This window comes from Polyodon spathula, chromosome 33 (genome assembly GCF_017654505.1).
Source record: "Polyodon spathula isolate WHYD16114869_AA chromosome 33, ASM1765450v1, whole genome shotgun sequence".
Classification (NCBI taxonomy): domain Eukaryota; kingdom Metazoa; phylum Chordata; class Actinopteri; order Acipenseriformes; family Polyodontidae; genus Polyodon; species Polyodon spathula.
The window spans coordinates 2,714,788-2,742,727 of NC_054566.1; the positions used below are offsets into that span (position 1 = coordinate 2,714,788).

General features: G+C 37.8%; 1 protein-coding gene across 7 annotated transcripts in view; it reads left to right on the forward strand.

Annotated features, from left to right (window-relative positions):
• Positions 1-27,940, forward strand: part of LOC121303562 (DENN domain-containing protein 1A-like) — a 293,214-nt gene that overhangs the window by 242,803 nt on the left and 22,471 nt on the right. For 4 of the 7 annotated variants that reach the window (XM_041234341.1, XM_041234346.1, XM_041234345.1 and 1 more), the window contains 5 exons: positions 136-176; positions 2,139-2,210; positions 7,236-7,292; positions 8,826-8,957; positions 22,145-22,204. In XM_041234341.1, coding sequence (XP_041090275.1) covers positions 136-176; positions 2,139-2,210; positions 7,236-7,292; positions 8,826-8,957; positions 22,145-22,204 — 362 coding nt within the window. Of the gene's footprint in view, positions 1-135; positions 177-2,138; positions 2,211-7,235; positions 7,293-8,825; positions 8,958-22,144; positions 22,205-23,972; positions 24,055-27,940 lie in introns of those variants that run through there. The other 3 variants (XM_041234344.1, XM_041234347.1, XM_041234348.1) reach the window with 2 other exon arrangements.

Here is a 27,940-nt window from a genome sequence, read left to right on the forward strand (position 1 = left end):
CATCATTACATCACAAGTATAAAAAAGAATGCCGTAGTTATTCTCATACACACAATGAGCTTTTGTACTATGTTGAGTGGAGCTGCAATGCCGTGATCTTGATCTTTAACAACTTCCCTTTGTCTTGACTTCCAGGCAGTGATAAAACCTACCATCAGTGGCTTTTCACAGTGAAGGTAAGCCAGCTTTCCTTTATGTTGTATTGAGAATGTGTGTGTATAATGATCTCCTTATGACAAAACAGTCCACCGGCCACCGTATTGTCACTGGCAAGTTTTGAAGTGTGTGCAGTGTATTTAACATCAGCCGCTGATCATTTAAATAATCACACAAAGCCCTAGTCTGCCTCCAGTGGTGTTAACCCAAGACATTTATAAGCTCCGCCAGTCATCCCACTATTTTGTATTGTGTTCTGCATATTCTCTCCAGAAAGTGGATCATAGGGTTGCCAGAAGCATTTAGGTTAAAGAGACGATGTGTTCCATATGTTTGAGCCTCAGGTCCCTGGCGAAACTTTATTAGCGGTGTGGAGCTTGTTGTGAAATTGATCACCACTGGCTCTGATTGCTTTATCAGCACAATCGATGAAACAGCAGAAGTAGTGCATTAGGTATACTAGGTACAAACACTGAGCTCACACCCAAATCTGTTACACCGTGGTGGTGGTGTATTTTGTCTCTTTACCTGCTGTTGTGATTAATCAAGAAGAAAACGGCACACAATGAGTAAGTAACAAGGAATTGTGGTGTTCATTTTGCAGAGTGTTTTTTATACTTCGAGTAGATTAAAGGGATACAGAGGAACCAGACACAGGTATTATAAAGACCTTGATTTTACTCCGATCTGCAGAATCACTTGTCTATTTGTGATGAAACTTGCTAAGGATGTTCTGCAGCACAAGAATTAGTGTATCGTAATCAGGGGTAAATGGAGTCTGTTTGTCCATCAGTCTATAATTTAAACTGACATTTTTACATATCTAAGAAACGCTTGCCATTTATGATGAAACTGGATACCTGTCTGTCTTTCTTTATTTGCACACGTAAGTAGTGGATATAGGTCTTGGTGATCTAGTTTCAAACGTTTGCTTCCTTAGCTACGACAGGAATGGGAAAACAAACAAACCAGACATTCAGCAAGGAGAAGGTTGAATGCAAAAGAAACTTAACAATAGAGTGATGTAAATAAGCAAGTGCAAGAGTATGCAATGCCGGTACAGATTCACACCCCTGTCGGTGAGAGGAAGTTAAAATCTCTAGAACCACACCTGCAGACGAGCTTGGCTCTCTTACTTGGTGCTTAAAATGCTTGCAGTCTGCTTGGTCGTCGGTTCGAGCCCAGCCTCCATCTTGATACAAATCCTAGAGTTAGGGTTCATAGAGTTGCTTGATTAATTGGAAATTTCAGGGAAATTATTTTAATACAATCCAGTACTGTAAACGCTTGGAAAAATCATTTTTTTGTTTGTTTGTTTTAGTTTTTTTCAGAATGTTTAACTAACATTGCTAGTTTTGCCTCAGATTGATGAAATGCAACGTTAGTTATCATAATGTTTTACAGACAAACACTGATGACTACGAACTAACCTCCTCTGTCAAGAAGACAGGGTCCCAGAAATTTTGTACTAATTGGTTTTAATGGTAAAAAATAAATAAAAAATCCATGCAGAAATAATTACAATTTCATATGTAATATTTTTATTTGATGACAAATTGAAGTGGTGACAGATATTTCAGATATTTCAATTACAAGACCATCACGACATTTACAACTTGTTGCACAAGACTTATCATCTTTGATGGATTTAAGTGGATTTCAATGAAGGAAGGAATGTGGGAAAGAAAAATAACCTGCATTAAAAACCTTTTGTTTAAGCGTTATCATCCATGACCTCAGTATAAACATCTTTACAGCACGCACCTTTAATTAGCTTCTCTAAGGCAAAGAAGTAAGCTTGAATAATAAATAATGGAATTCAAATTCCTCCTACTGTTGTCTTTTATCTTAGGTCATTATGCCATGTTCCAGATGGCAAGCCTGTGACTTGAAAGGTGAAATGGTGACTAAATTAGCTGCAAGCTGCTTATTGCTAATACTGTATATTGCTAAACATTTCTTTTTATTTTATCTATTGACAGAAAGGCAGTGGCGCCATTATAAATACAGTGAAAACAAAAGCTAACCCTGCCATGAAAACAGTCTACAAATTTGTAAGTATAAGTCTCTTGTATATAGTTTAAGGTTTAACCAGAAATGTTGTCTCACAATACATTTTGTGATGCTATGTTCCTCTTTTTTCTTTAGTAAAACTGTAATAAACAAGTATACGAAATTGCAATGTCTTTCAGTTTAACCTTGCATTTATAACTCTCTGTGTACAAAAGTGCTTCCTGTCTTCTGTTCTAAATTTGCTTTTACTCAGCTTGCACTTATTCCCTTTCTGTAATAAATCTGAAGCATTGTCTTGGGTTAACTTTATCTCTGCCATTTAAGATTTTAAAGACTTCAATCGAGTCCCCTCTTTCCCTTCTTTTTTCTTTGCTGAAGAGATGTCATTATTTTCACCTGTCCTCATAGCTCATGTTATTAAGTCCTGTGGTCAGCCTGGCTGCCCTTCTCTGTGCTTCTCCAGTGCAATGATGTCTTTTTGCAGTGAGGTGAGCAGAACTGCACACAGTGTTCTAGGTGGGGTCTAACTAGGTCATTGCATGATCTGAGCATCACCTCTCCATACTTGAAGCCCACGCTTTTTGAGAAACAGCCTAACTTTCTAGTTGCCTTTTTAATTGGCGCAGCAGATTGGTGAGATAATGATGACTTCACTATAACCCTGAGATAGTTTTCAAAGTCCTCATCTCCTGTTTCCATCACTTTATACTTATAACATGGATTTTTACACCCAATGTCCAGTGCTTTATATTTGTTAACATTAAAATGAATTATCCGCAATCTTGCCCAGTTACAGAAATGGTCCAGTTCCCTTTGAATTAGCTTCTCCCCCAAGTTTGGTATCCTCTGAAAATGTAACAATGTGTATCTTGGTGCAAGTCATTCATAACCATGAGGAACAGTAAGGGTCCACGCACAGATCCTTGTGGTACACTCTGCTTTCTTTGTTTTAACTAGTTCTTTATCCTCTACTGTATTCCAGCTGAGCATTTTGAAGTTAAGGATGACTTTGTTTGCAGAGAAGAGTCTGTGTTAAAGTTTCTTCTGTTGATTATTCTGAGACCTATTCAATGATTTGATATGCTGTGGAACTGTGGTAATACTTGTAAAACCATTGTTACTGTTTTGCCAGATTTTTACTTTTAGTAAACTAAGAATAATAATAAATAAAATAATCTTTATTTTTATATAGAGCCTTTGATAGTGGACCACCATCACAAAGCGCTTTACAAGATACAAGACTAGGGTATGTGAACTATGCATCAGTTGCAGCATCACTTACAGCAATGTCTCACCAGAAAGACGGAGAATAAGGAGGTTAAGTGACTTGCTCAGGGTCACACAATGAGTCAGTGGCTGAGCTGGGATTTGAACCTGGGACCTTCTGGTTACAAGCCTGTTTCTGTACCACACAGCCTCCTGAAGTAATGAAATAATTCTTACCTAATTGTATTACCATCATATCGAAGATCCTGCATGTTTTTATGGGAAAGATTATGGGAAACATATATAAGATTTTAAATTTGTTATAGCTATTGCTGAACACTTTTGATTATATTTCAATGCTGGACTTCGGATCATGAAGATGAAGGAACACAGTCCACATTGAAGATACTTGAGTCATAGGGAAAGCAGTGATTGGCTTCAGACGGAGCCTGGAGAACTTACTGCTAGGAATCTTTTTTGGTCTAATTAATTGATCTATACGTTAGCAGTTCCACCGCCAATTCAATCATTAAAAGAGTCTCTTTACATTATTTGTAATGAACAAATTAACAAAAGCTGTGGTTAATAGTGAATGTATGCAGTGTTAATTCCACAGTTCTAGTTATTTGTAGAGCCCCGTGTTTTTCGCAAATACGAATAACATGAATTAAAACGAAATGCAACATATAAAATGAAAATCATTGTACGAAAAATACTTTAAATACAAATTATAGTTGTCAAGGCTCAGCCGTTACCATAGACGCGGTCTGAAGGGAAAGGGAAGCTCTGTGTAGCACTTGCGCAGATGTGTAATGGAGTGAGTCAGGAATTAAAATTGTGGGAAGAGAAGAGACTTTGTTTCTAAAATACCTAAACTGCGCATAACAATTATAAATGCTGAAAGAATTTGAGCATGAGGGGATGCAGCTGATGGTGACAAAATAATGATGTGCAGATTTTGCAACTGTCGGCTGGAATGGGTTGAAATATATAGTCGTTAAGCATTAGCTGTTTATTCCTTTTGGGGAAAATATGGCTTGTATTTTGTATTAGTATGCTAATTCTTTGTTTTATTTCAAGTGGTGCAAACTTTGCATTGGAACAAATGCTGTTTTGGTTTTGAATTAATTTGAATGAATGAATCTGCTTTGCTTTGTGTTTAATACTGAGAAACTCCAAGCTTTTTGTATACTGGAGCCCTACTTCATAGTATATACAGTATAAAGACTGGCAAAGACTGCTAGAGGTGATGTTCGGAACCGGCCCACAGAGGCTTTAATAGGTTCCACTGATTTGCGCAGAGACAGAAGTGGCAGGCCAAGCCACAGGCTAAACAGTAACCATAGGGATTTGCTGCCACAGAGAGCCGTCTGGACTATTGGCATGCTCCACAGACATTGGGGTGCTTACTGCCGTTCACACTGGATACTCCCTGTAATTCAAGCTCGATCTCCCTCCCTTTTGGGTCGTGACTACATTAGTCACGAACCAACAGGACGTCACTGTGGCATCTCAGGAGGTAGCAGCTCTGCTACAAAAACTAACTTTTTTGCATGATAGACCCTTCCTGTTGGAAAAAGGGTTCTATTCCAGGTACTTCCTTGTTCCCAAACAAGATGGTGGCCTCAGACTGATCCTCGACCTCAGATAGGTCAACCTTTATCTGAGCCGAAAGAGGTTCAGAATGTTCAATCAGGCTAGACGATGAATCGTGACAGTGACGGTGAATCATGCAAAGAGCCACCTGTTTGGAGCCCTTTCAGCTCAACATAGCACTCTCGTAGCGACATTCCAGAGACTTTTGGGTTTGATTGCAGCTGCTTCCCAGACCCTTCCATTGAGCCTCCTGTGAGTGCGCCCTCTGCAGGCCTGGCAACACCAGGGTTTCTCAGCCCACATTGAACCGCACCTGCCTATTAACAGTGTCTCGTCACTGTCTAAAGATGGAAACAGCAGCCTTAGGTCACCCAGTCTCTATCGTCTGCCCTGCAAGTTTTTGCTGTGGGCACATGAGAACCTCATCTCACCATGGGCAGTACATCTGCCTGGGGTGACATACTGGGCAGCGGACCTCATCTCAAGGAGTTCTCAATGCCTCAGAGTGGGGGCTTCATCCTGAGATGGTGAGCCTCATTTGGGAGAGTTTCAGGAGAGCAGAGATAGAGCTATTTGTCTCTCAAGAATCAACCCACTACCCCCTTTGGTCCGCCATAATAGGAGGTGGGGACCCCCTGGCAATAGATGCCTTGGCACACCATTGGCCGAGGCACCTATTATATGCCTTCCCAACGCTTGTGCTGCTCCCGCTGTGGAAGCACCAGACCAAGGTGCTCCTAGTACACTCTGGGGAATTACGTAATTACGCGCCTGCGTAATTTTACACATACAGTGTATCACCACGCATAAACGCGTCATATTAAGTATTATCGCCGTAACATCGAAGGATAGATAAAAATATTGGATCACACTGATGATAAAGGGAACATTGATCAATTTTGCCAGCAAATGTCATGACAAAGGTCCCATGTTGCAAATATATCAGCAAAAGAGAGAGTAAAATATGTTCTTTGCTTTACTTTGTACACTATCAAAGTGGCACCCAATGCGATCCAGAACACTGTAACACCAGGGGAAATTGACATTTGACTTGTTTTGGTCATCGACAGCTGGCCATCTTCCTAATTTGAAAACATTAGCTTTCAGATACATAAATACAGTAACAAATACAGCTGATGCAGAGCGCAGAAACTCACTATATAATCTTGGCCTGTCCGGCCAGAGGTGTTCTCTTTCAGAAGACAAGCCTAAAGAGCTGGTGTTTCTTTATTTCAATCTAGGAATTTAGAAAGACTTTGTTTAAAAAAACAAAAATCAATTGTTTTCTACTTAGGTTTTTTTTTTTTTTGTTTTGTTTTAGTATTTTGATATCCAGTATGAGAGAAGAACCCAATAAAACTGCACAATACTTTTGTTACTTTGTACATACTTGTACAGAGATACCGCATAATTGTGATTTTTATCTGTGCATAATTCCCTGGGGTGTATCCTAGTGGCCTCTTAGTCATCCAGGAGACTCTGATTTCCAACCCTGATGCAGCTTTTGAGTGGCCAGCCATGGAGAGTGCCCAAGTGGTCTGTCTGGCAGCCATTTCGGCTTGCCGTGTCAAAATTGACTCGGTCCACCCAGGAACTCACTTCCTGGCGGGGCAATTATTCAAAGCGGCTTGGCGGCTTCAGCCACCTATGAAGGATGTTGTTTCTCACTAGACGCCAAGCCTTTGCTGTCCTGTGTCGGACCAGGTCTGACCTTACAATTTTCCCTTTCCAGTTCAATGTCATCAAAAAGACGTCAAGCACAGGTCTCTAGTCGTTTTTGATACATCTTATTCAGGTTTGGGGTTTAAAAGGTAAATACCCATACGGTAATGGTTACATTTCTGTTTCAGGGAACCAGGTTGATGATAATAACCTAACATTTTATATCATTACGTTATTTGATTCTGATAATTTGTCTGAACCTTATATTCAAAACTATTTAGATATTCGTAAAGAGAAGTCTATCCCTTTTATATCCCTTGAAAGGTACTGAGCAAAATGGAGACAATAAACAGAGCTGACCTCATCAGGAGTTCAGCAATAACAAAATGAGCATGATTTTCTTGTAATGTCTTGTAATGGTATGCATTTATTTCTCCAAGTGAAAGTAGGTGGGGTATAACCACTTGTATTACAGTTTGTCTCCATTGAGTCCCATTATATTCTGGCATTCGGGACATTTCGGTAAGCAGACAACAAACTAGCAGTCAGAAATGGAAATATGAATTCAGTGTGTGACTAACACTGCTCAATTCTTCTTGCAGGCCAAGGACCATGCCAGAATGGGTATAAAGGAGGTGAAAAATCGATTGAAACAGAAGGTACTTTCTCTTTATGCTTTACTCATGCTCCTTCATGCACGAGTACATTAAAAACCTCACCTTAAAAGCATTATGTAATCAATGAATAGGCACGTCAAGTCGTCTTGTTTAGCGCACTTGAAAATGCATTACCATCTGTCCATTTTTTGTGTTCCGTTTCTCTTTTTGTGGTGTTTTGTTTCGTTCATTGTCAGGCATTTCACATACTTGCACTAAGAGAGCTGGTGAGCTGAGCTCTGCCTCTGTGTGTGTGTGTGTGTGTGTGTTTGTGTGCTGCTGCATCAGACTTAGTGTCTCTGCAGAACTAAAGGAAACATTCGTATTCCTCAATGAATCTCCACACTGCAGCCTGGTATCAGCAGCATTAGGGGTAGCAAATTGGATAGTGCATGCTTTTGTGTTGTACTTATCTAAGGCTGGGTATAGATAGCAGTTGCAGGCTTGCAGGAGCAAGTCCATATCATGAGGTAGTTACTTTGGATACAGGAAAAAGTACTGCAAATTTAGTTTTTAAAATATATATATTTTTTATTTGTTTTAGAAAAATAAAATATGAGACAGATCCAAAACAGGGATACATAGACCATACATTTTAACCCTTTGCAGTCCATTTATTCAGCGCTTGTCAGGCACGTCAGGTACAATTTATTTTCACACGCGCGGTTTAAAATATTTTTTTTCAGAGTAAAACAGGTTTAAAAGGCATTGAATTGCAAAAGGACACTCAGTACTGTATCTACAGCCAAGCCCCACCCCTTGTTTGCTGTATTTTTCACATACCTCTTTATAGACGTGCATACTGATAAATCCTCTCCTGATCACTCGTTTTATCACCAAACTCCTCAGTAATGCGATCCAAGTTATTATTTTATTTTACTATAACATCAAATAAAAGCTCAGTAAATGTCCATGATACTCTTTGAGCGCTGGATGGAAAAGCAGCTATTTCCTTTGTTTTGTCTGTGTTATCTCTGTAGTGCATGGGGCTATGAGATTCATTCTGACATTTTCTTTGCTTTTTTCCGGAGAAAAAACGACTAGAGACTTGTGTTTTACGTCTTTTTGATGATGTCAGACATGGTCCGACATCGGACTGGAAAGGGAAAATTGTAATGTTGGATCTGGTCCAACATAGGACTGCAAAGGGTTCTTACTGAAATAGTTGAAAAACAGTAGGCTCGATACCACATTCCATCTTACAGTCTTCATTTTGTGTTATCCTTGTGCAGCAGTTTGTAAGTGGGAATGGGGTTACATTAGTTACTTCGTACAGACACGTCTTGAAAGTGTTATCTTGAACAGGACACTGTTACAGTTCAATGATGTACCATTAGTAAATCGTGTGCTAACTTCTTTCTGTTGTTTGCTGTGCTGACTGGATTTTTTGTTTCTTTCTTTTGTTTGTTATTGCCGTTTGTCTGTTCCTAACATCTCTCTGCTTAGTCTGCCTTATCCCGTAGTACCTCTTCCTTACCCCTCACCCTCAATCAAGAGTTATCCTTGCCAAGCAAATCACCTTTTCCTACCATGCAGGATATCGCTGAGAATGGCTATTCCGCGGCGATGGACGAAACACAGCCGAAGCTCACCGCATCCCCGTTGACGGAGAGGAAGGAGGGCAAACAGAGGGAAGAGCGCAGGCCAATCACAGTGCATTTTGGGCAGGTGGGTGGAGCTCTCTTTTTCTTTCCTCTCTTTTCATTCCATTTTCTTTTACAGCAAACAAAAATAGCTGAACCTCCCCTTGTGACTTAAAGTAGTTGTAGCTAACAAACTGTCGTGTGCACTTGCGTTCTCCTTGTGAGTCTCAAGCATTAGTGTCTGACATCATGCTCAATACCTGCTAGGAACTGGTTGTGATGACAGTTAGGTGTCCCGCACATAAAGGGGAGCCTGTTAAATGAAAGGACAGTTATCTACAGGTAATGGCCGCTGAGGAGAATATTACTGCTATTGTAAACCCAGAACTTCTCAAAATGTGTGTTTAAGTTTTTTTTGAGTCATGTGGGCTACTTGAATGCTGTTTTGTAAGTTTCAAGATTCGAAGTCCTGTTGGATTTCAGTGGGCATGGATTGGCTGAGACGATCCGTAAGGTTAATAATGTAATTCTTGGTAATTATGAGTAATTCTCAAGTATTAAAACAGCCTTGTATTTGTATTTATATGATGGTAACGTATGTCACACTAACTGAAAGTCAGTTGTTTCCTTTTCTTTAATTGGAAAACATCTTGAAAGCTGTCGGCTGTGTAGATTCTGTTTCCAAGGCCTGTCTGATGACTTTATTTCCATTCCATAATGGCAAACAGATATACTGATGGGAGACGGCATCCCATAATTTGCTCGAGGATTACTGACTGTTCTTTCCTACAGACTTGCTGACAGGTTAAAACTTTATTTCTCCAGCTGTCAGGGAGTACTCGGGCTGCTGGCAGCCCTGCCAGCGGCAGCCTGTGCTTCACTTCTTAAACAGAAGGGAAAACAGGACAACTAATTAGACTTGAAAATACAATAAAATGGTTCAACTTTTGCCTAATTTTACCTTCACTCCAAGTTTATTTTGACGCACAGCTGTTTACCATGCATGTATTTACAAAGGCAGCAGATTCAGTGGCTAGATTGAGCGCAGTGGGGTACTTCACTTGCTTGCATGCCTTGACCATTACTCCACAGAACCTCTCTACCCAATTCAGTACTATTGTCAGCTAGAGAGAAACTAAAAGCGCTAACCTTGTAAAATCTGCACAGACTAGTACATTCCAAAACACTGCCTGAAAAAAACACTGTCACCAGAGTCAGCCACACATACATAACGCACATCACATAAGTAAAAGTCAAAGTATCCTTCTAGATAACTACTTGTAAAAGTTGGAAAGTATATCTTAAAAGGACTCAAGTATCAGAAGTAAAAAAATAGCTGGCCTTAAATTATACCCATGGAAATCCGCATGAAAAAAACTGCATAATTCGTATGTATTCGCTTCTGATATTATTTACCTTTTCTTGCTTGATGGAAGAAAATCTCCATTCTTATTGTACACACACTCTGAACACAGCCTGTCAGTGTCTACTTCCTAGCTGTCCTTACTGTATCTATTTAAATTTAAAATAGCAAAAGTTTTTTTTGGTTTTATTTTTTAAACGCAATCAAAAATAGTGTTAATCAGCAGCTATAGCAACTACTCTATGGTTTTATTCAGTTGTAAAACAAATGGATGCAGACTGACATTCAATAACTTTATTTCAACGGATAACCAGTAACACAGACAAAATGTACCTGTTCTCTGACAGCACTTTGAATAAACTTTATGAACACAACAGCACGATTACTAATAACACATTAAAAAAGTAGCCTAACAGTAAATACTGATATTTAGCTGGCTGAACAAATATGCACTCAAATCCTACCGAGTTATCGATAACAAGCACTTCACAAAACAGGGTACGAACAGCTGCATGTAAGTAGAATATTTTAATTAAACACGCTACTGTAGTAAACTGTTATTTACACTGTAACTGGAAATAGCCTACAGGGTCCTCCGCTTGGGTTAAACCAAAGAACCTGAAAAGACCACGGATGTAACCACATTACTCATGGAATACTGAGGTAAACACTTAGCAACAGAAACTAGTGTTTCATAAAATCAGGATAAAACTATTAGAAGTCTTTGGCTCGGGCAATGTAACCGCACGAAGCGGGCTCCTTCGGGCTCAAATGCTTCATTTAAATCTCAAGTCAGGAATGTACATTTTTGTCACAACCTTTGTCCATAAATAAAACACAATTCACAGTTCTAGGCTCTGACTGTGATTTTGTTAAGGAATCTCATTTTCTGTGGATTCATATCACTAACTGTTAATTTGTTAATGAACAGTATGTCGGCCCTGCACTCCCCTTCTCTTCAGAGCTGCTCAGCCACTTTTATTTAGAAGATTCATAGAATGAATCAATCAGAAGATGAAAGGGTGATGTCACAGACATGAACTGCTCCTGCTGTGTGGCTAGGTCTTCCGGTCATAGTGTTGATAGCACATTTCAACAAGCGCTTTAAAAATACACCACCCACTTGATATATCATGGGTGTCGGGGCCTAATATAAATCCGCCATATATCGAGGGCCACGATAAATCGAGAGACCCATAGGTAAACAAATAGGCTAACAAACACTGTACAACCAGGCCCTCGTTTTAATCGGGGGTGTCTCGATCCAGTATAAGTCCTCTACGCAACCTGCTTTTACTCATTTTTCGTATAAAAAGCAGCACACCATTTTAGTTCGTACTGCGGAAGATAACTGCTTCTCATCAACCTCAGTCTCCAATTAATTTCGTGAGTCTTCATCTCCTTTCTCAAATGTCCAACCCCGTTGCATTGAAAGAATTAACTCCCAACAGGCTTGTTGCTAGGGAGCTGATGTCACTGCCCGGTGACTTTTGCTAGCGCATTGATGCTGCCACAAGTGAACACCTTGCTGGCTAAAATAAGAACCGCTTCAGCAGGTAGATATTTAGTTTGCTTTGTGTTATTGTGCAATGCGTGTGTATATAATAACAACAGTGCGATATTAATACTTTGTTTTTAATTGTTTTGTATATAAAAATAAAACAAACAGTAATTCTAAGTGCCTATGTATATTAAAGCTAAGGCATATGCAATTACGGTAAAAATGGGGAGCCAACTTCAGGACCGCGATATATCCGAATCCACAGTATAGCGAGGGGTGATATAACAAGGGGTGAGTCTACATTTAAAAATACATGAAAATACCTACAATGTCATACGGGCTGTTCTTACAGAGCACTTGTGACCTCAACTGAAACGTGCCAGTTCACAAGTTGGCCCAATAAAGTAATGTGTGAAGTGGTTGTCACAAATTTCGGGACCAGACGGGCTCTCGCTGTTCTGAACCCCCAGAATTCTGGTAAACTAACCCTATTGAAAAGGAGATGAGTACTTGGAATTTAGCACCGTATTGTGGAGACACAGCCAGATTCAGACAATAGACTTTGATTGTCAGCCTCGGCTGTTTACTATCTGAAGAAGTGCCCATCCTGTCAGCGTCCTTGAATGCAGTGTGCGCTTTGCCTTGTTAACAAATACACGCAGTCCCCTGTCTAGCTTCTCAGTAAAACAACCTTTTCAAAGAATGAGGGATCCCACATTTTAAACTGTAGCTTGCTTAATTTATTAGCTGAACCTGGTCAGATTGGAAGCCTCGGCTGTCTTATTACCTGAATTTAAGTAAAGATAACATTCTTTATAGCCGCAGACAGCCGGGGGAGGAGGCAGCAGGAACACCTAACGATTCTGTATGCTTTTATTTTTCAGATATTAAAATTATGAAATTCATTCCATTAACTTGTCACATTCTTGCTTGGGGGTCACTGAACTTTTAAGGCTTCAGTAAGATAGCTGTGCCTGCCTGCCTTACATAGCGAATCAACATTTTAAATGTGTTTTTTTTTTTTTTTTTTTAAATCTGAGAAAGTAAATGTCAAAGCAATCTTGGGTGCTGGAGAAGGTTCTTTATGCAAATGAGAAGCTTTTTTTTTTAGCGTTTGTCACTTGTTTTACACATCTGAAAACATTCTGCTGGCAAAGCGCAGGGAAGGCAGTATTCTTTTTTAAATGCATGCATGGGGATTAGGGTCGAGCCCCACATATCAGTGATGCAGTCTGCTCACGAGTGCACTGGCAGCTCACTAAGCCTAGCCAGAGTGGTGAGAAGCCTTAATTGAGACATGCTGTCAAAGTGACAAACACATTTGCATACAGTCTATTTATTTTCGCCGGAAAGGGACTCACTTTGCTGCTGGTTGAACATTTCTAATCAGCTCTCAGTAAGCGAGTCTGTAGAGCTGGCCTGCACTGCGTTTTCAAGGGATGACGTGACATGGCAAAAGGGGGATGGGCTGGGATTTTTAATCACACATTTCTTTGTCTTGCTTTCTTTATGTTTTTGTATCAGTTTTTCTCTTTGTTTTACTTCAGAAACTAACGGTTTAAAAACCATTTAAAGTCTCTTCCACTTCAGGCCATTCTACATTGAAGTGAGGCTCACAATCAATTGTTGCTAGGATACAATATGTGAACTGATCACACTAACTAATGGCTACTTAATACAGGTACATTAAAAACAGCATTTTTTATTTGAATACGTATTTAAATATAATTATACTATATATTATACAAAACAACAGTAATGCAGCACCAACTGCTATTGTTCACATTAAAAAAAAACTTGTAATGTGGAATTTCAACAGCAATAAAAATGTATGTGTTTTTTATTTAAAACATGTCATTTGTAAGCAGCTGCTATGTAAAATGTTGCATGTGCTGTCCCCTTCATTTAAATACGTTGCCAGTGCCCGTCAGTTAGCAGGGGTGTATGTAAATGTCCCTACTATGTTTGCGTGACAGATCTTTAGTAAAATTGTGTTCATGAATAATTGATTAATGGATACCTGTGTTGCTGCTGTTCAGATATCCTTTAAAGCACGTTCAGCAAAAGATCATTTCATCTTTAGCAGTAAGGTGTTTGGATATCTGTATTGTAATGAAAATGCACATTCACTGCATACATTCTTCTTGTGGTGCTAATGGGGGATTTGACTACTGCTGACCACTGACAATTGCATTGTCCCAGTTATTTAGTGTAATGTAGTTGAAAAACTATACAGTACATTGCCAAAACAAGTACCTGTGAAAGGGAGACCACTGGTAATGTTGATATGCTATTAAGACCTTGTTTACAACAAAATAAAAAATGCTGAATAGTACCTAGTGCTTTTACTTAAACATATAGCAATGTCACTTGATGTAACGGTATTATACAGCAGTATTTTTAAAATAAATAAAAACATTGTTTTGCATTGTGATTGTGAGATGCTACCGTTTTACAGTTCTGAAATTCTGAACTAAAGGCTGGCTGTACTGTATAATACATTGTATTGCTAAAAGACCGTTGCTTGTCGTGGTCACTTTATAGTGCCTGCTGGTTAGAGCAGGCAGTTCTTAACACAGGTCTGTATAGACGGGGTAGGATTATCCTGTACAATTTGTACAGTGCACGGAAGGTTCTTTGATATGCTGTGAGAGTTCATATTGCATGAGTTTTTTAAGTGCATGGTAGCACTATGGGAAGGTATAGTATTTCTGCAGATTTGATGGTAGTTGGTATTTATTGAATAGAGGATTTCAGATAGCCTCAGGGTGCCCTAGCCATATGCCAGGCTGGGACTCTCCTTCAAGCTTCATGGTGTGTGCGAGAGCTTCAGGCTTACATGTCAGTGTTTCTGGAGATTTAGACCTGGCAGCTGACACAGTGCAAAAAATTTTACATAACATAAATTAGCCACGTGCTTGTCACATACGCTTCATAGCTGAGGCTAAACTTTTCTTTTGGGCTGACAATTACCATGAGGCATTATAGAACACGAGCTCTGATTTCAATCATGTTATTAAGGCCAGCCAAGGGACCAAGTAAAAGTGGCCTAAATGGGGGGTGGACTTACTACATAATTAATTATACCGATTTTTACTGATTAGTACTTTAATGATTAGTTAACAGTTTTCTTGATATTATTTATTTCATTTTCCTTGGTAGCTTGTTAGTCTGATTAGAAAGGTAATTTAACAGTATGTTTAAAAGAAACCACTGGTGTCTGTCGGCTTTCTCATTAAAATCATGATGTTATTAACTTGGAAACGATGACCTACGCTGGGGCAGCTGCAAGCAGTCAGAGTGTGGCCAAACTAAAAATGTACTCACTGTTCTTCTTCTTATCTTCATCTATAAGTTTGCAAAAACAATCTGTCCCATTTCACACACAAACACAGTGAAACGGGTTTATCTTTAAATCATGTTAGGAGAAGTGAGACCAGTTATAACAAACAGATCTGTTTATACTAGTATATTTGAAATTGTGGAATTTATGGTGTGACTCATCCAAAACTATAAAATATTAAATGCATGATAATTGTGAATATTTAGTCTTTTTTGTATGCATTGTCTCACTGTTCATCGTCTATTGCAGTGAAACCTGAAATGATGTTTGAATGGCGAGTGTCAGTGAACAGAGCCGAAATGATGGCTGCCATGTATGGGGCGCCAAGTGTAAAATGTATGCTAAGACAGGGGGGTGTCATCTAAAAAGTTTGCACACCACTGGTTTATTGTAGCCACAATAATTAAAAGCCTGTTTTTTTATAGTTATGAGTGAGCCATTTCTCATCTGAAGGCATTGCCATGATATTAGCTCACTGTGCTGTTGTATGTATTGTCTTTAATTATATTGTGTATAGCTATATCTTATCCTAAGGGGAAGGGGTAAAGTTGAACAGTATTTTCTAAGGATATAGTGTGCTTTTCCAGTGGTTGCTCTTTGTTAGGAAGGCGCTGGTGGAGGTGTTTAATAAAGCTCAGGGATCTCTGGCACCTGATTTTCTAGCGGTTGTTCTTCGTTAGGAAGGCACTGGTGGAGGTGGTGTTTAATAAGGTATGGGGATCTATGGCACCTTTGTATCTTGTTTGCACTCTGAGGGCTCTGGGTTTCTGCAGTAAGACAATCATTACATGAGCGCTCACCAGCATGAATAACAATGTCACACATATTCCAGGCTCGCAGCGGCAAAGTGAAATGTCACTCCTGTCAGGCAGCCAGTGTAGGTACTGTAACAGACTGTAGTTGGTACAAATTGGAGACTTGAATATTCCCAGAGCATTGGGATGTTCTTCAATTGGGGCTGAAGAAAAACAGTTGTTAACCTATTAGCTGGTAGTATTAACTCATGGATTGAAGGATTGACTGACACTGAGCGAGGGAGAGAGACTATAGGGAAAAGCCACTGGGTGACATGCTGTATTGTCATCTCATGGTTTAATCCACTTAATGCATGCCATCTCTGTCTTGAGTAATGACTGTCTTTACTGTATTCTATTGTTGTTGTTGTTGTTGTTGTTGTTTTATATATATATATATATATATATATATATATATATATATATATATATATATATATATATATATATTATATATACATTTTTTGTTGGTGAAAAATAAGAATGTAATGATTGAGCAGGTGCCCAATTTTTGAATATAAAACCAAAATGAATTTGTGATGTGGCATTATGAGTTTTTAGAAATTATTTCTGGTGACCCTCCAATCTAATTGGGCATTTCAAATTGGGTAGAAGTGAGGTAAAAAAAAAAAAACTATGAAAAAGTTTATACAGATGAATCCAATGCACACTTAATCACTATGGTATTCAACAAATGTAAGTCAGTCATTTGTCACAGTCTTTAACACAGTCAGTAATCTCTCTCTCTCTGTCTCTCTGTGCAGTGAAGCTCCTGTTTCTTTAAAACACATTACTTCACTTGATTCATGACTACAAATGTGTTTTGTACAATACAGTAACACTTTGAAGACATAGTAATTGTATTCTGATTATTCCTGGTTTCTTGATTTAGCAATAGTACAGTTATAATTTGATTAAGTTTTCATCCCCTGGTCCCAATTAGCTTGGTAAAGATTTTGCAGTATTGTAGAAATTTGATTTTAATTAAAAATGGTAATTTATTGAAACCATATTTCAAGTGGTTCACACATATTTACACAGAGTGGCTATTGAGCTGTGATCAGCAATACAGCCAGGCCTTGTGCACCCATTCATCCATACAGCTCAGGTAATTAAAACCATTTTCTGACTCAGCTCCCCAGCTGACCTTACCAAAACAATAAGTTCTGCTGCATCAACACATTAGCTGCAAATCAGATGCAGTTCTGTAAATATGGCTTACAAGTGCGTGAATATGTTCCAATGACAAGCACATTCACTTAACTATAGCACAGAAAAGAATGTGGTAAACAAAAATATGATTCAATCATTTATTAAAATGTTATTTTGTTTTTAACGTTCAAATCCTTTTAATATCTGTGACAATTGTTAGAGCTGACTTATCAGGAGTTCAACAAGTACATGGTTTTACGGTGTATAATACTAGGTATTGCGTTGATTACAATATATTTATATCGTTTCAATATGTACAGATTAATATTCTGCAAATAACACAGCATTCTAATGCACAATGTAAGAAAGCTGTACACACCCGTTCTGTATGCTAGACTGGGTCACAACATTTCAATACTGTACAGCAGTTTTCTTGCATTTCAAAGTTTGAATCTTATGCTTCCGTATTTAGTAAGGTGGAAATCAGATGGCTGATAAATGTGAGTGACATTAACCGGACTGGGATAATAACCAACGTGGTGTATCAGGAGCTTGTCCCTTATTGACTTTATAATCTGGGCGGGACATTTCAATCTGGTGATTATAGGCAGAGGGTAATATTAAAACATGTGATATTAAGTGTTTCAAGGTGCTATGAAACAGTTTAAAGCAATACTTTTTACATTTTCTAAATATTTAATTACTTACCTGTTTAATATATTATTTGTGTTTCTGCTTAGATCACTTTCACATTAGATGTCCTCGCTCATCAAGAAAAGCAAATTGAAGCAATTACTTTGTCATATTTGTATTATTTTTTTAAGCTTAAGAAGCATAAAATTTTAAACAAACATGTTTTTACCAATAAATAGGTTAATACCAGTCAATTATTTTTTATCATATAATCAGCTCACATACAGTAACAAGAATAAATAACACTATGTAACACAATTTTTGTTCCTGGGTAGTAAGTGTTATTTCCTAATTGCTTATGCCTCAAAAGTATAGAAAATGGCTATTATTCTCCACAAACTTTGCTTTTGTGACCAGGACAGTGATATTTCAAAATATCACTATTTCCAATGGGAAAACGGGCAAATTTGTGTCTTTTCGTTCACATAAAGTCAGAAAAAAACAACATATGAATCCAAATTAACATGTATTTATACTAAAGTAATACAAAAATGACTACAAAAGATTTAGAAGTGAGTAGTGTTTTGAGATTTACTATTATACTGTAAATATAAAATATATATAAATATAAAGTTTGTGGGGAATAATAGCCATTTTCTATACTTTTGAGGCATAAGCAATTAGGAAATAACACTTACTACCCAGGAACAAAAAAATAAATTTAAAAAAATTGTTACACGGTGTAATCAATTATATTATTTTCAAATAACTAATTTCAGCTGCAATATATAAGCTAAAAATAGGAAACTAGTTACCAGTTTCACAAAAACATGAAGTATTTCAATTAGGTTAGAAGAGATACATACATACAAATCAGCCTGTTATAAATATACATTCATTCATTTTCAAATCAAGACAAGCCGTATTCAATTTCAGAATCCCTCTATAAGTTATACATTAAAAAATATGTATATGTTCAATTGTATAACTATTTTAAGAGTATCTGAATTAGTGAAATATACATTATAACAACAATTGACAAAAAGTGATGCATATCCATGTGGAAAGGAATGGTTACCAGAAATCACATTATTCTATATTGGAATGCACTAAGGATCTCAAATCATTATCATACTATCATACTATTATCATGTCAAAAAAGAGATTAAATACAATTCCTCATTCGTACCAAAAGGTGCAATGGTGTTAAGTGTATAACTTCAGAAAGCCTCATGTCTCAATACGTTTTGATTAATATCACCACCCCTTCTTCCCATTTGGACCAATGCATTTCAATGCTTGTACATTGTGTTTAAACTCTTGAAAGTGTCTAGCTACTGGTGATGTAAGAGCACTTCTTCTGATGGAACTTTTATGTTCACTTTGTTTAATTTTTTGTTGTCTTGAAGTCTTACCTATATAACCAATACCACACGGACACAATAAGAAATCAATCACATTTGAAGTATTACATGTAATCCTTGTTCTTATTTGAAATCTTTTCCGTGTACTTGGATGGACAAATTAATCAGTTCTCAGTTCTCATCAGATGTGTGCCTCCTTGTCAAGCTTGGCAACAATTTAACAGTTATATAAATTACAGCTGCGCTTTTATAGCGTTCATTTATTTAAACCAGCTCACTTGACACATTCAACATATAAGAGTTATAAGCTACGGTGTTCATATGTAAGCCTGGTAAATATCAGAGACAGCAAGATATAATTATGCAAAATCCACCCAATAGGATATTAAACAAGAAAATGTTAAATAACAAGAAAGCGTAAACATTATAGTTACCTAGTAAAAAATAATAACAAAAAATATAGATATCATATGCCCCCCCCCATGCCAGACTAGCTTTGACATGCATACCTCTCCTCTCCCCCATCCTCCTGTTATAAAAGCATACAGATTGCTACTCCTATATATTGTGCCAACCCGCACATTCTATTCCGCAGAACTAAAGACCAAATGACTCACAAGAAAATGCTCACAAGACACTTTTTAAGGTTAGAATTTGTATTGTAAGCAGGTTGGCGTTGTGAGTTATTGTGCTCTTTAGGGTTAGCGTGTACACTCAGTGCTTTTAGAGTCCCCCTCGTAGTGGAGTTCTTTCCTGGTGCTGCACATTGGAGTGAAGCTGAAACCACAGGAGTGCTTCTCATACTGTACAGCAACAGCTTCATCAGGAATTCGTGTTGATTCAGGGTTTATCAGGAACAGCTTTGGAAGGGATCAGAAACATGACCACAGGAGACTTTATTACATCATTCAAAGCATGGGCTGATTGATCGTGTTGACTCACTACATGTTTACATGGTCTCCTGGTAGTTTTCTGTATAGTAGTTCTGAAGTCATGCACATAGAATTCAGAAGGCATATCAGAGTAGTGTTACTGTTTTGTATGTAATGCAATCACAGAAAGATCTGTTTTCAGATGTAAATGAATATTACACAGGGAGTAGCTTCAAAGTCAATCTTATATTTTTCTGACCCCCCCACCCCCCCTTGATTTTTCTGATGTTTGCAGTCATTCGGTGTGTCTATGATTGTACACAAATGCAGTATTTTTCATGTATTGATTTATGTATTGATCAGTCTGTGTTAAGGTGCTTTTACCTGAGGTCAGGAGCTGCTCTTCAATTCTAGTTACTTTCCATAGATATATGTACTATAGGCTAGAGAAGCTAAAGGGTTGTAAGAACCAACGGTATCTAGTGGCTGGACACCTTGGATTAAGTTTCCTTTTGTTTTGCTGGCGATATACTGCGCTGCACTAGATTGTACTGACACTAGCATACACCTTGGCTGATCTAGCCTACATTACTTATGTCTATGGCAGGCATCTAGAACGGAAAAGCAGCTTCTGAACTTGTAGTAAAGGCACCTTAACCAAATACACAAAAACACAATATCTGAGCATTTGCACAATGAAACATGAAGCACTCAGAATGATTGCAAACATCTTAACAAGCTGAGGAAACAGTACAAGAAGTAAGTGAATGCCATTTAAAGCTACTTACTCTCTTCACATTTTAATATACATTCATATTCTGATTCTATATGATATATAGGTTCTGGCTAGTGGCTGGTTAAACTGGTATATATATATATATATATATATATATATATATATATATATATATATATATATATATATATATATATACATGCACACACACACATTGATCTGGCTTCTGTTACAGTAAGTTATTGAACATTCTATTGGTCTAGAATGATCATGCTGTATGAGAAAGGAACTCCTGGTTACTATTATTCTTTACTGTCTTGCCTGTGTCTTTCTCTGGAATATTTATTTAGCATATTACAGTAGCCAGTGTGCTCATTGTGGAGCAGATAGCAGCAGATGAAGCTCATTTTAAATGTGTAAATGCATGTGTAAACGAGTATGTATTAAATGAAAATGCTCAGATGTCTAAGTGTTTAAGTGCTGTTTGATGCCTGTGAAATTTGACACTAGAACCCTCAGTTACACCTATCTAAACACCTTAGTCGCCTTTGAAAACTGACCTCTGCATGTTTAAAATAATACAAAATAAAACATTTATAAACAATAGATTTCATATTTAATGCCAGAAGTTGAACTCTAATTTGGAATCATGGTTTATTCATTTAACATGATAGTGTAGAGCCTTCAGTGTTTGTGAGGCACTACTACAAGATAATGTAGCTGTACAGTCAGTATATGATCAATGTATTGATCCTGTCCCTGGGCTCCCTGTTGAAGCTGCATGGTCATCTCATACATGAGCTCAGTTACATCACTCTCTTGGTCTTGAAATACATTTTACTTTTTATATAAATCCAACCTTGCAATCTAGATGTCATTTGCATGTGCTGACTTTCTGGTTGATTTGTACAGCTATAGTAGGTACCGATAAAGACCTTTGTGTGCATCACCTACAGGAGCTGCCTTATAATCTTACAGTTGATGTACAACAACTGTAAATAATAACGTAAACTTGATTACTATTAACTATAAAGTTAGAATTGGTGACTTTATAAATCACAAACATGGATCACAAGTGCTTTAAGATTAAGCAGACAGAACACAAGATGATTTCTACTGTTTGAATGTTTCTGTGCCCAAGTACAACAATAAAATCACCTCAACCCATGCTCCTCATCCTCTGTCTGTTCTGTTTGTGTTCCATTATTAGATCTGTTCTGTAAAACATGTCTTCTCAACACTGTTTTTGTTTCTTCTATATGCTGCATAAAATCCAATATATTTTGTTATTATCATTTGTGTGTTCACCACCAGTGTTTCCGCCATTTTGTTTCCTTTGGTCCTGGTTTGTGAGTTACCCTTCATCCATTCTATATCCATCATACATACTCCTGTTCTTTTTCTTTATTGTTCTGGTCATTAGAAACAAATGTCATGTCTTCACCCTTTTGTTTATGTTTTCATGTTTTGAGTTTTCACTGTGACCGAGTTTTTGCTGTGACCCTTTCATACAGCCTGAGCAACAGCGGCCCCCCCGGCCTCCCCCTCCAAAGCTCCAGCGTTCCACTCGGCCCGTGAGTACCGAAGACTTCCCTTCCTGCTCTCTCCACTAACAGTAAAACCCTGGTCTGCACGGCCCTGCCACTCTGTACTGTCTACATACTAAAAGCTTTTTTACAGCTGTGTCCCTAAGTATTTAGCTACATTTCTGATAACAAAACTAAACGTTTATGCTGATAGATGAAAGAAGCGTGTGAATAAATTATTGTTTAAACTGTAAGTGTATATTTCCCTTGGAATTTGCTAACACTTTTTGTCAGGCTTGTGCTGAACAGGTTTATCATCGTACATCTGTGAATAATGATATACCCACTGGAAAACTTATATATTATGTTCATTTTCACAGGATATTTTATTGATTTTCCTCAGAGCCCCTTTTATAAAAATAAGGGTTACCAAATCAAAGTGTATGAAAGCATAGGTAACCATGGTAAAGCATAATACAAGTATGCCCTATATGTAAAAATGTGTTAAGTGCGTAGAATATCCTGGTAAAATTGCAAACTAACACATTTATCCCAGTTTAAAAAATCCTTGTAAATATCACAAACAAATTTCAGCACCATGACACAATGGGAAATCTACACAAGCAGATAACCAGTCTGGGTTATTTACGTGTTCATTTAGGCATCAGCAGAAATGTTTTTGTTTTGATGTTGCCTGCCAATACTTGTGGGAGTTGTATGGTGTGGTTTAAACTATGTGGTGTTGAAACAGTTTCTTCTTCAGCATTTGCCTCGTTTGCGACAGTGAGGATGTATTTTTCCGCTCTGCTGTCTCTGCTGCATCTTGAGTGACTACTTAGCTGTCCGCACTCATGCCCTGGACAGCTGCCTTCCTGGCAGCGTGCTCTGCTCTGCTCTGGGGTGCTCACAATTGTGTTTATACTTGCATGGCTGTGACATACAGGAAAACACATCTTTGTAAGCCTGGTCATTATTTTCAACGCAATACTTGGTTGTCTGTATTGTACAATAGTGTGCTTGAGATATAGAGTCATTCCACACTAACTCAACCAGAGCCGTTACAGATTTTGCTAGAAAAATTCACCTTGGGGTTTTGGGGCCCGCTGAGTTCAGAAATGATAATCTTTTTTTATTTCCATCATGTATAGCACCTCGTTCGACTAGTAATGAATATGGCTTTCGAGAAAAAAAATACCAAGAGCGCCTAACTCAGTTTTGACAATTTGCCAGACGAGGGATAAGTGATTAAAAATGTTAGTATTGCTGTAAGAACCTTAGGGACTACTCTTACAAATTAGAAACACTTTTGGTCCCCAACTGGGATTAACCCCCTCTGAAATTTGAATTTTTGGTATTTCTACCAAGTTTAGGCCGAAATAACTCACGTGGAGGGGCTCCAAAAAAATCACCATCAACATCAAGATATTTTTGGATAGATGCTCATGAGATATACAAGAATCAAACAAAACATTTTGGTATCCGTGGATTTTGGATGTTTTGCAGATTTTTGCAGTTGCATTTGTCATGCATTCGAACATTGCTTGTAGCCACTTTGAGGCTAAAGTACCACATAGTCCTATCCGAACTAGCGTTATTCTTCAATTTTGCATTGTCTGGGGTTAGATCTAGGGGTAAAAATTGACAGGGTGTGCTTCCAGTGGCACTAGCTTGGAGCTGAGGGGTTATGAACTTGTATGTGGAACTTTGATTTCTTTGTTACAGTGACACATTTGAAACTACCAAAACCTGAATTAGTTGTGTTTTATAAACAAACACATTGATAGATAATCAGCCACCTGTCTGCTCGATTTTTCAGAAAATTCTAGTTTTGTGATCCAAGACGTTGCCCAAGGATTTCATTGGGACAATTCTCAGGCAACACTCCACCCATTTGTGTTCTACTTCTGTCGGGACGGTGAACTTGAGCACATGAGCAATGGAATGCAACACTCCAAGTCGACCGTGTGTGCATTTCAGAAGGAGGTCATTCCTTTGATCAAGAGGGAGGTCCATGACTTCAAACATACACATTACTTCAGTGATTCCCAAGCATTCCCTAAAAAGTCGCAAATAGCATTGCGCTTGTTTACTATATTTCACCCAAGACTTGTGACTTGTTTGCAACTGGTTTGCAAATATTGCTACAGGTGCAACACTTTAGTACATCTACCCCTTAGTTTGGTACAGACTACCATAACTAAAACCTTCTCTGCACAGCCCCAATTGGTTTGTCTACATTCTACTCTATATGGAACAAGCATGTTATTATGAGTACCAGGTTAAAGTAACTTTTTTTATCATTACTGTATTTTAGCTTACAGTCAAACTTGTATTAAGAGACCACTCAAGGGACAGGTGGTCTCTTAAAAGAGGGCCCATAACTTATGAATTTTCTATTTGTCTCTGACATGCTTTCCTGTAATTATGTATGTCTTACATACACTGTACAAGCCAAAAGATTTATGTAATTTAACAACATTCATTTAGATAATGCATTTACAAAACTATTTATTTTGTGAAAGTAGTACATCGCATAGTACAGTTAAATAAAAGCATATCATAGGGAGGAATTTAAACTGGCCACTTAGACCAGGTGGTCGCTATATAAAGGTGGTCACATGAGCTGGTTTGACTGTATATTGTAAGAATGTCCTAATTAAATATTCTTCTAGCATTATTTTAAATGTACTTTGTTTTGTTTTGAAAGCTCCTTCACACACCTTGGCTTCTCGCTTACTGTAAGCATGTGGATTTCTTTCAGAGGCACAGGCACACATTCACAAAGGTAGCACGCTGTTTGCAGGAGGTGTGGTGACACCTCTTCCTTGCTGTTTTTCTCTTTTTCAAAGCTACTAATTGTTTTGCAGACATCCATTAACACAGGATGTTTATGATGTCATTTTAAAGTTTTTCTTTAATGATGAGTTTCTTGTTACAGATTTGTGACCGTGCTAATTTGTTTGGGGGGGTATGAAAAAGTCTTAAGTGAAAGGAGGAGAGAAACAGACTGGGTTCCTTTCAAGCAAATTCTTCATTGTATACAAATTCCAGAAGAACTATGACAGTCAAATACACTTACAGTACAACCTCCCTGGCCAGCTTCAATGTGAAGGACACCCCTTTTATTCTATTATCTGCAGTCCCAACTTACCAAAGCATTCAAGTTTTGAATATAATATTAAGTTTAAAAAAATGTGTATGCGTCATTTTGTAATTTCACAAAATGGAACACCATAGGAAGGGTCTGAATACTTTTGCAAGCCACTGTGTATTTATATATAAGGGTGCTCAAAAGAAAAGGTAAGTATGGTTCTGTCATAATGACAGGGACCAAGGAGGACAGAGTGAAGAATCTAAACTTTACAGACTAGGAACTAAATGTATTGGCAGAAGAAGTGGCATGGAAAGGCTTTTTGGTGCTCAGTCAGCGAGAACATTAACTTCAATGAAACGTTAAGGACAAAATAAATGCCCCCTGTAGGAGGAGGGCGGGGGTCTTGTCCCAAATCACAGCGTCCCGCTGTGTGTACGTTCATTTATTGAACATGTATAGTTTCTTTTGTATATTTAAAAGCTATTTTAAGCTTTTGTATATTTAAAAGCTATTTGTTTCACAAGTACATGGTGACTATATAAATATATTAACATAGCCGAAAGTGTTACATATACACCTGCCTCATAATTTTCATATATCCCAGGATGTACGAGTACATTGTAACATTGGAACTCGAGTCGCTATTGAAACAATCTTTAAAAATTAAGCAAACTTTTGCTGAAAACAGGAGTCGTTTAAAATGGTCTGTGTTGGCAGCAAAAAAAAAAAGGAACAAGCAGACAAAATAGATTTTTTTAAAAACAGCCTTGAATGACATATTCACCAACATTTTCGAGTTTTGTAAACTATTATAACGTATGTTAATTACAATGACAAAAATGAAGCTTTACTTTATAAACAGAAATTATTTTGTATGATGTTTTAAAACCACAGATACTGTCAAATTATTAGTAAATGATATGACATATATATGCCACTGGAGTCTATCAACCTAACAAAATAATAATAATAAAAAAGAACATTGTATATGACTAAGCAGACGTAAACAGCTAGTGTTTCCCCCTCTGTTACATTGTCTATTGTCACAAAGGCAGACATACAATTGAAATCAAAGTCAAGATCCAGTGTATCTACTAAATAAGCAATAATCTCCTCAGAATTAGGAGTTGGAAAGCTCTTTGGGACGTAAATAAATGTACAAAACACAGCTGCCTTTATCATTAGTGTTCTCGTCGCACACAACGCAAACAGACTTGAATTGTTCATTTTTTCCATTTAAATATTCTATGTGTGCTGCGTACACTTTAAGGCGATGCTTTCTTCAGAGTGTGTCACTGTTAGGCAAAAAAACTTTGTAATATTTCTGACCATCCGTTGTATCGGTGTGTTTGTTGCACAAAGGCTTCCACTAATTCAAACGTGCTGACATTACATGTTTCTACACGTGCTGTGATTTTTTAAAAGAATCCTGTGATTGTGACCTGCTTGTTTAGCCTGAACTTCAAGTTTGGTGTTCATGTTTTTATGTACTGCGCTGTCAAGATGTTTGTCAATAGTACCTTTTCTTAGATAATCCAAAGACACGTTACAAGTTGAGCAAAACAGAAACCCACCATCTGCGTGCAACGTCCCCTTTTGTAGCTCTGAATGCGAGCTTCTGTTGAAATGAATTTAGCTTTTTTTGATGTGTCAGCTGTCTGCATTTTTAATGTTAATCGTCCACTGCAAGCTAATAAATCAACACTGTCTAAATAACCATTTTAAACTTCCCTCCTCTGACTCGCATGTTATGTCATTGTACAGTATGAGGAATTCACCAATCGTGAAGCCAGTATTTGTTTGACCCCATTGCTGTAGTAACCAAATGCATGGTATTGACGCCGGACCGTGTACAGTTGCTCCTCATCACACAGCCCTTGTAACATCTGCCTGGTCTGAAATACTCTCTCCCTGACTCTTCTTCTTGCTCTTCTGTGCATCCCTTCTGCTGGTTCTGTGACACCACCTGGTTTCAATAAGCGGTACTTTTAACACACGCTGAGGCACCTAGTAAAGTTAGCGCCCTTAAATGAATAGGTTTGCATGTCAAATATTTTGTGAGGTAATTTGTATAGATTTCCACACATTAACATTATTCATTATATTTAAACAACTCTTACACGGTACTTCTTCCATGTGCTAGGTTGCCTGCCACTGATTAGTGAACACAGTAAAGCACAAAGCACACAGTAAAGGGGCTTACTGCTTGCAAAACACGTTACCACTGTTTAGTGCATGAGGCCCTTTACCTTTTTCATATTTGTCCCTGAAAACCCAATATTACAAGAAAACACAGTAAAGATGTTTTTTGTAGAATGAACAAAGAGAAGATTCTGAATCTAAGCAGTATCTTCCGATCCTTGTTTTATTAAGGGAATGCAGGAGGTTTTTATATATCGGCTCCAAACTGAAGAGCATTTGAGTTTAGTATTTCAAGGATGGGCTATCTTAAAATGTCATTCTGATCACAACTGAACCTAATTAGGCAACAATACTGGAGTGAATGTCCTGTTTGGCCGAACTCAATCAGCACAGTTATCTGACTTCTTCAGTTCTAATTGAATGTGAGACAAAGCTGCTAATGCAACCATAGGGAGCAAATAAGTAGCCCATAAGAGATTTGTGAAGCCTGGGTAATATGGAATAATTGATTAGGAGTAACTTTGATGAAACTTTGTAATGTTTCTTCC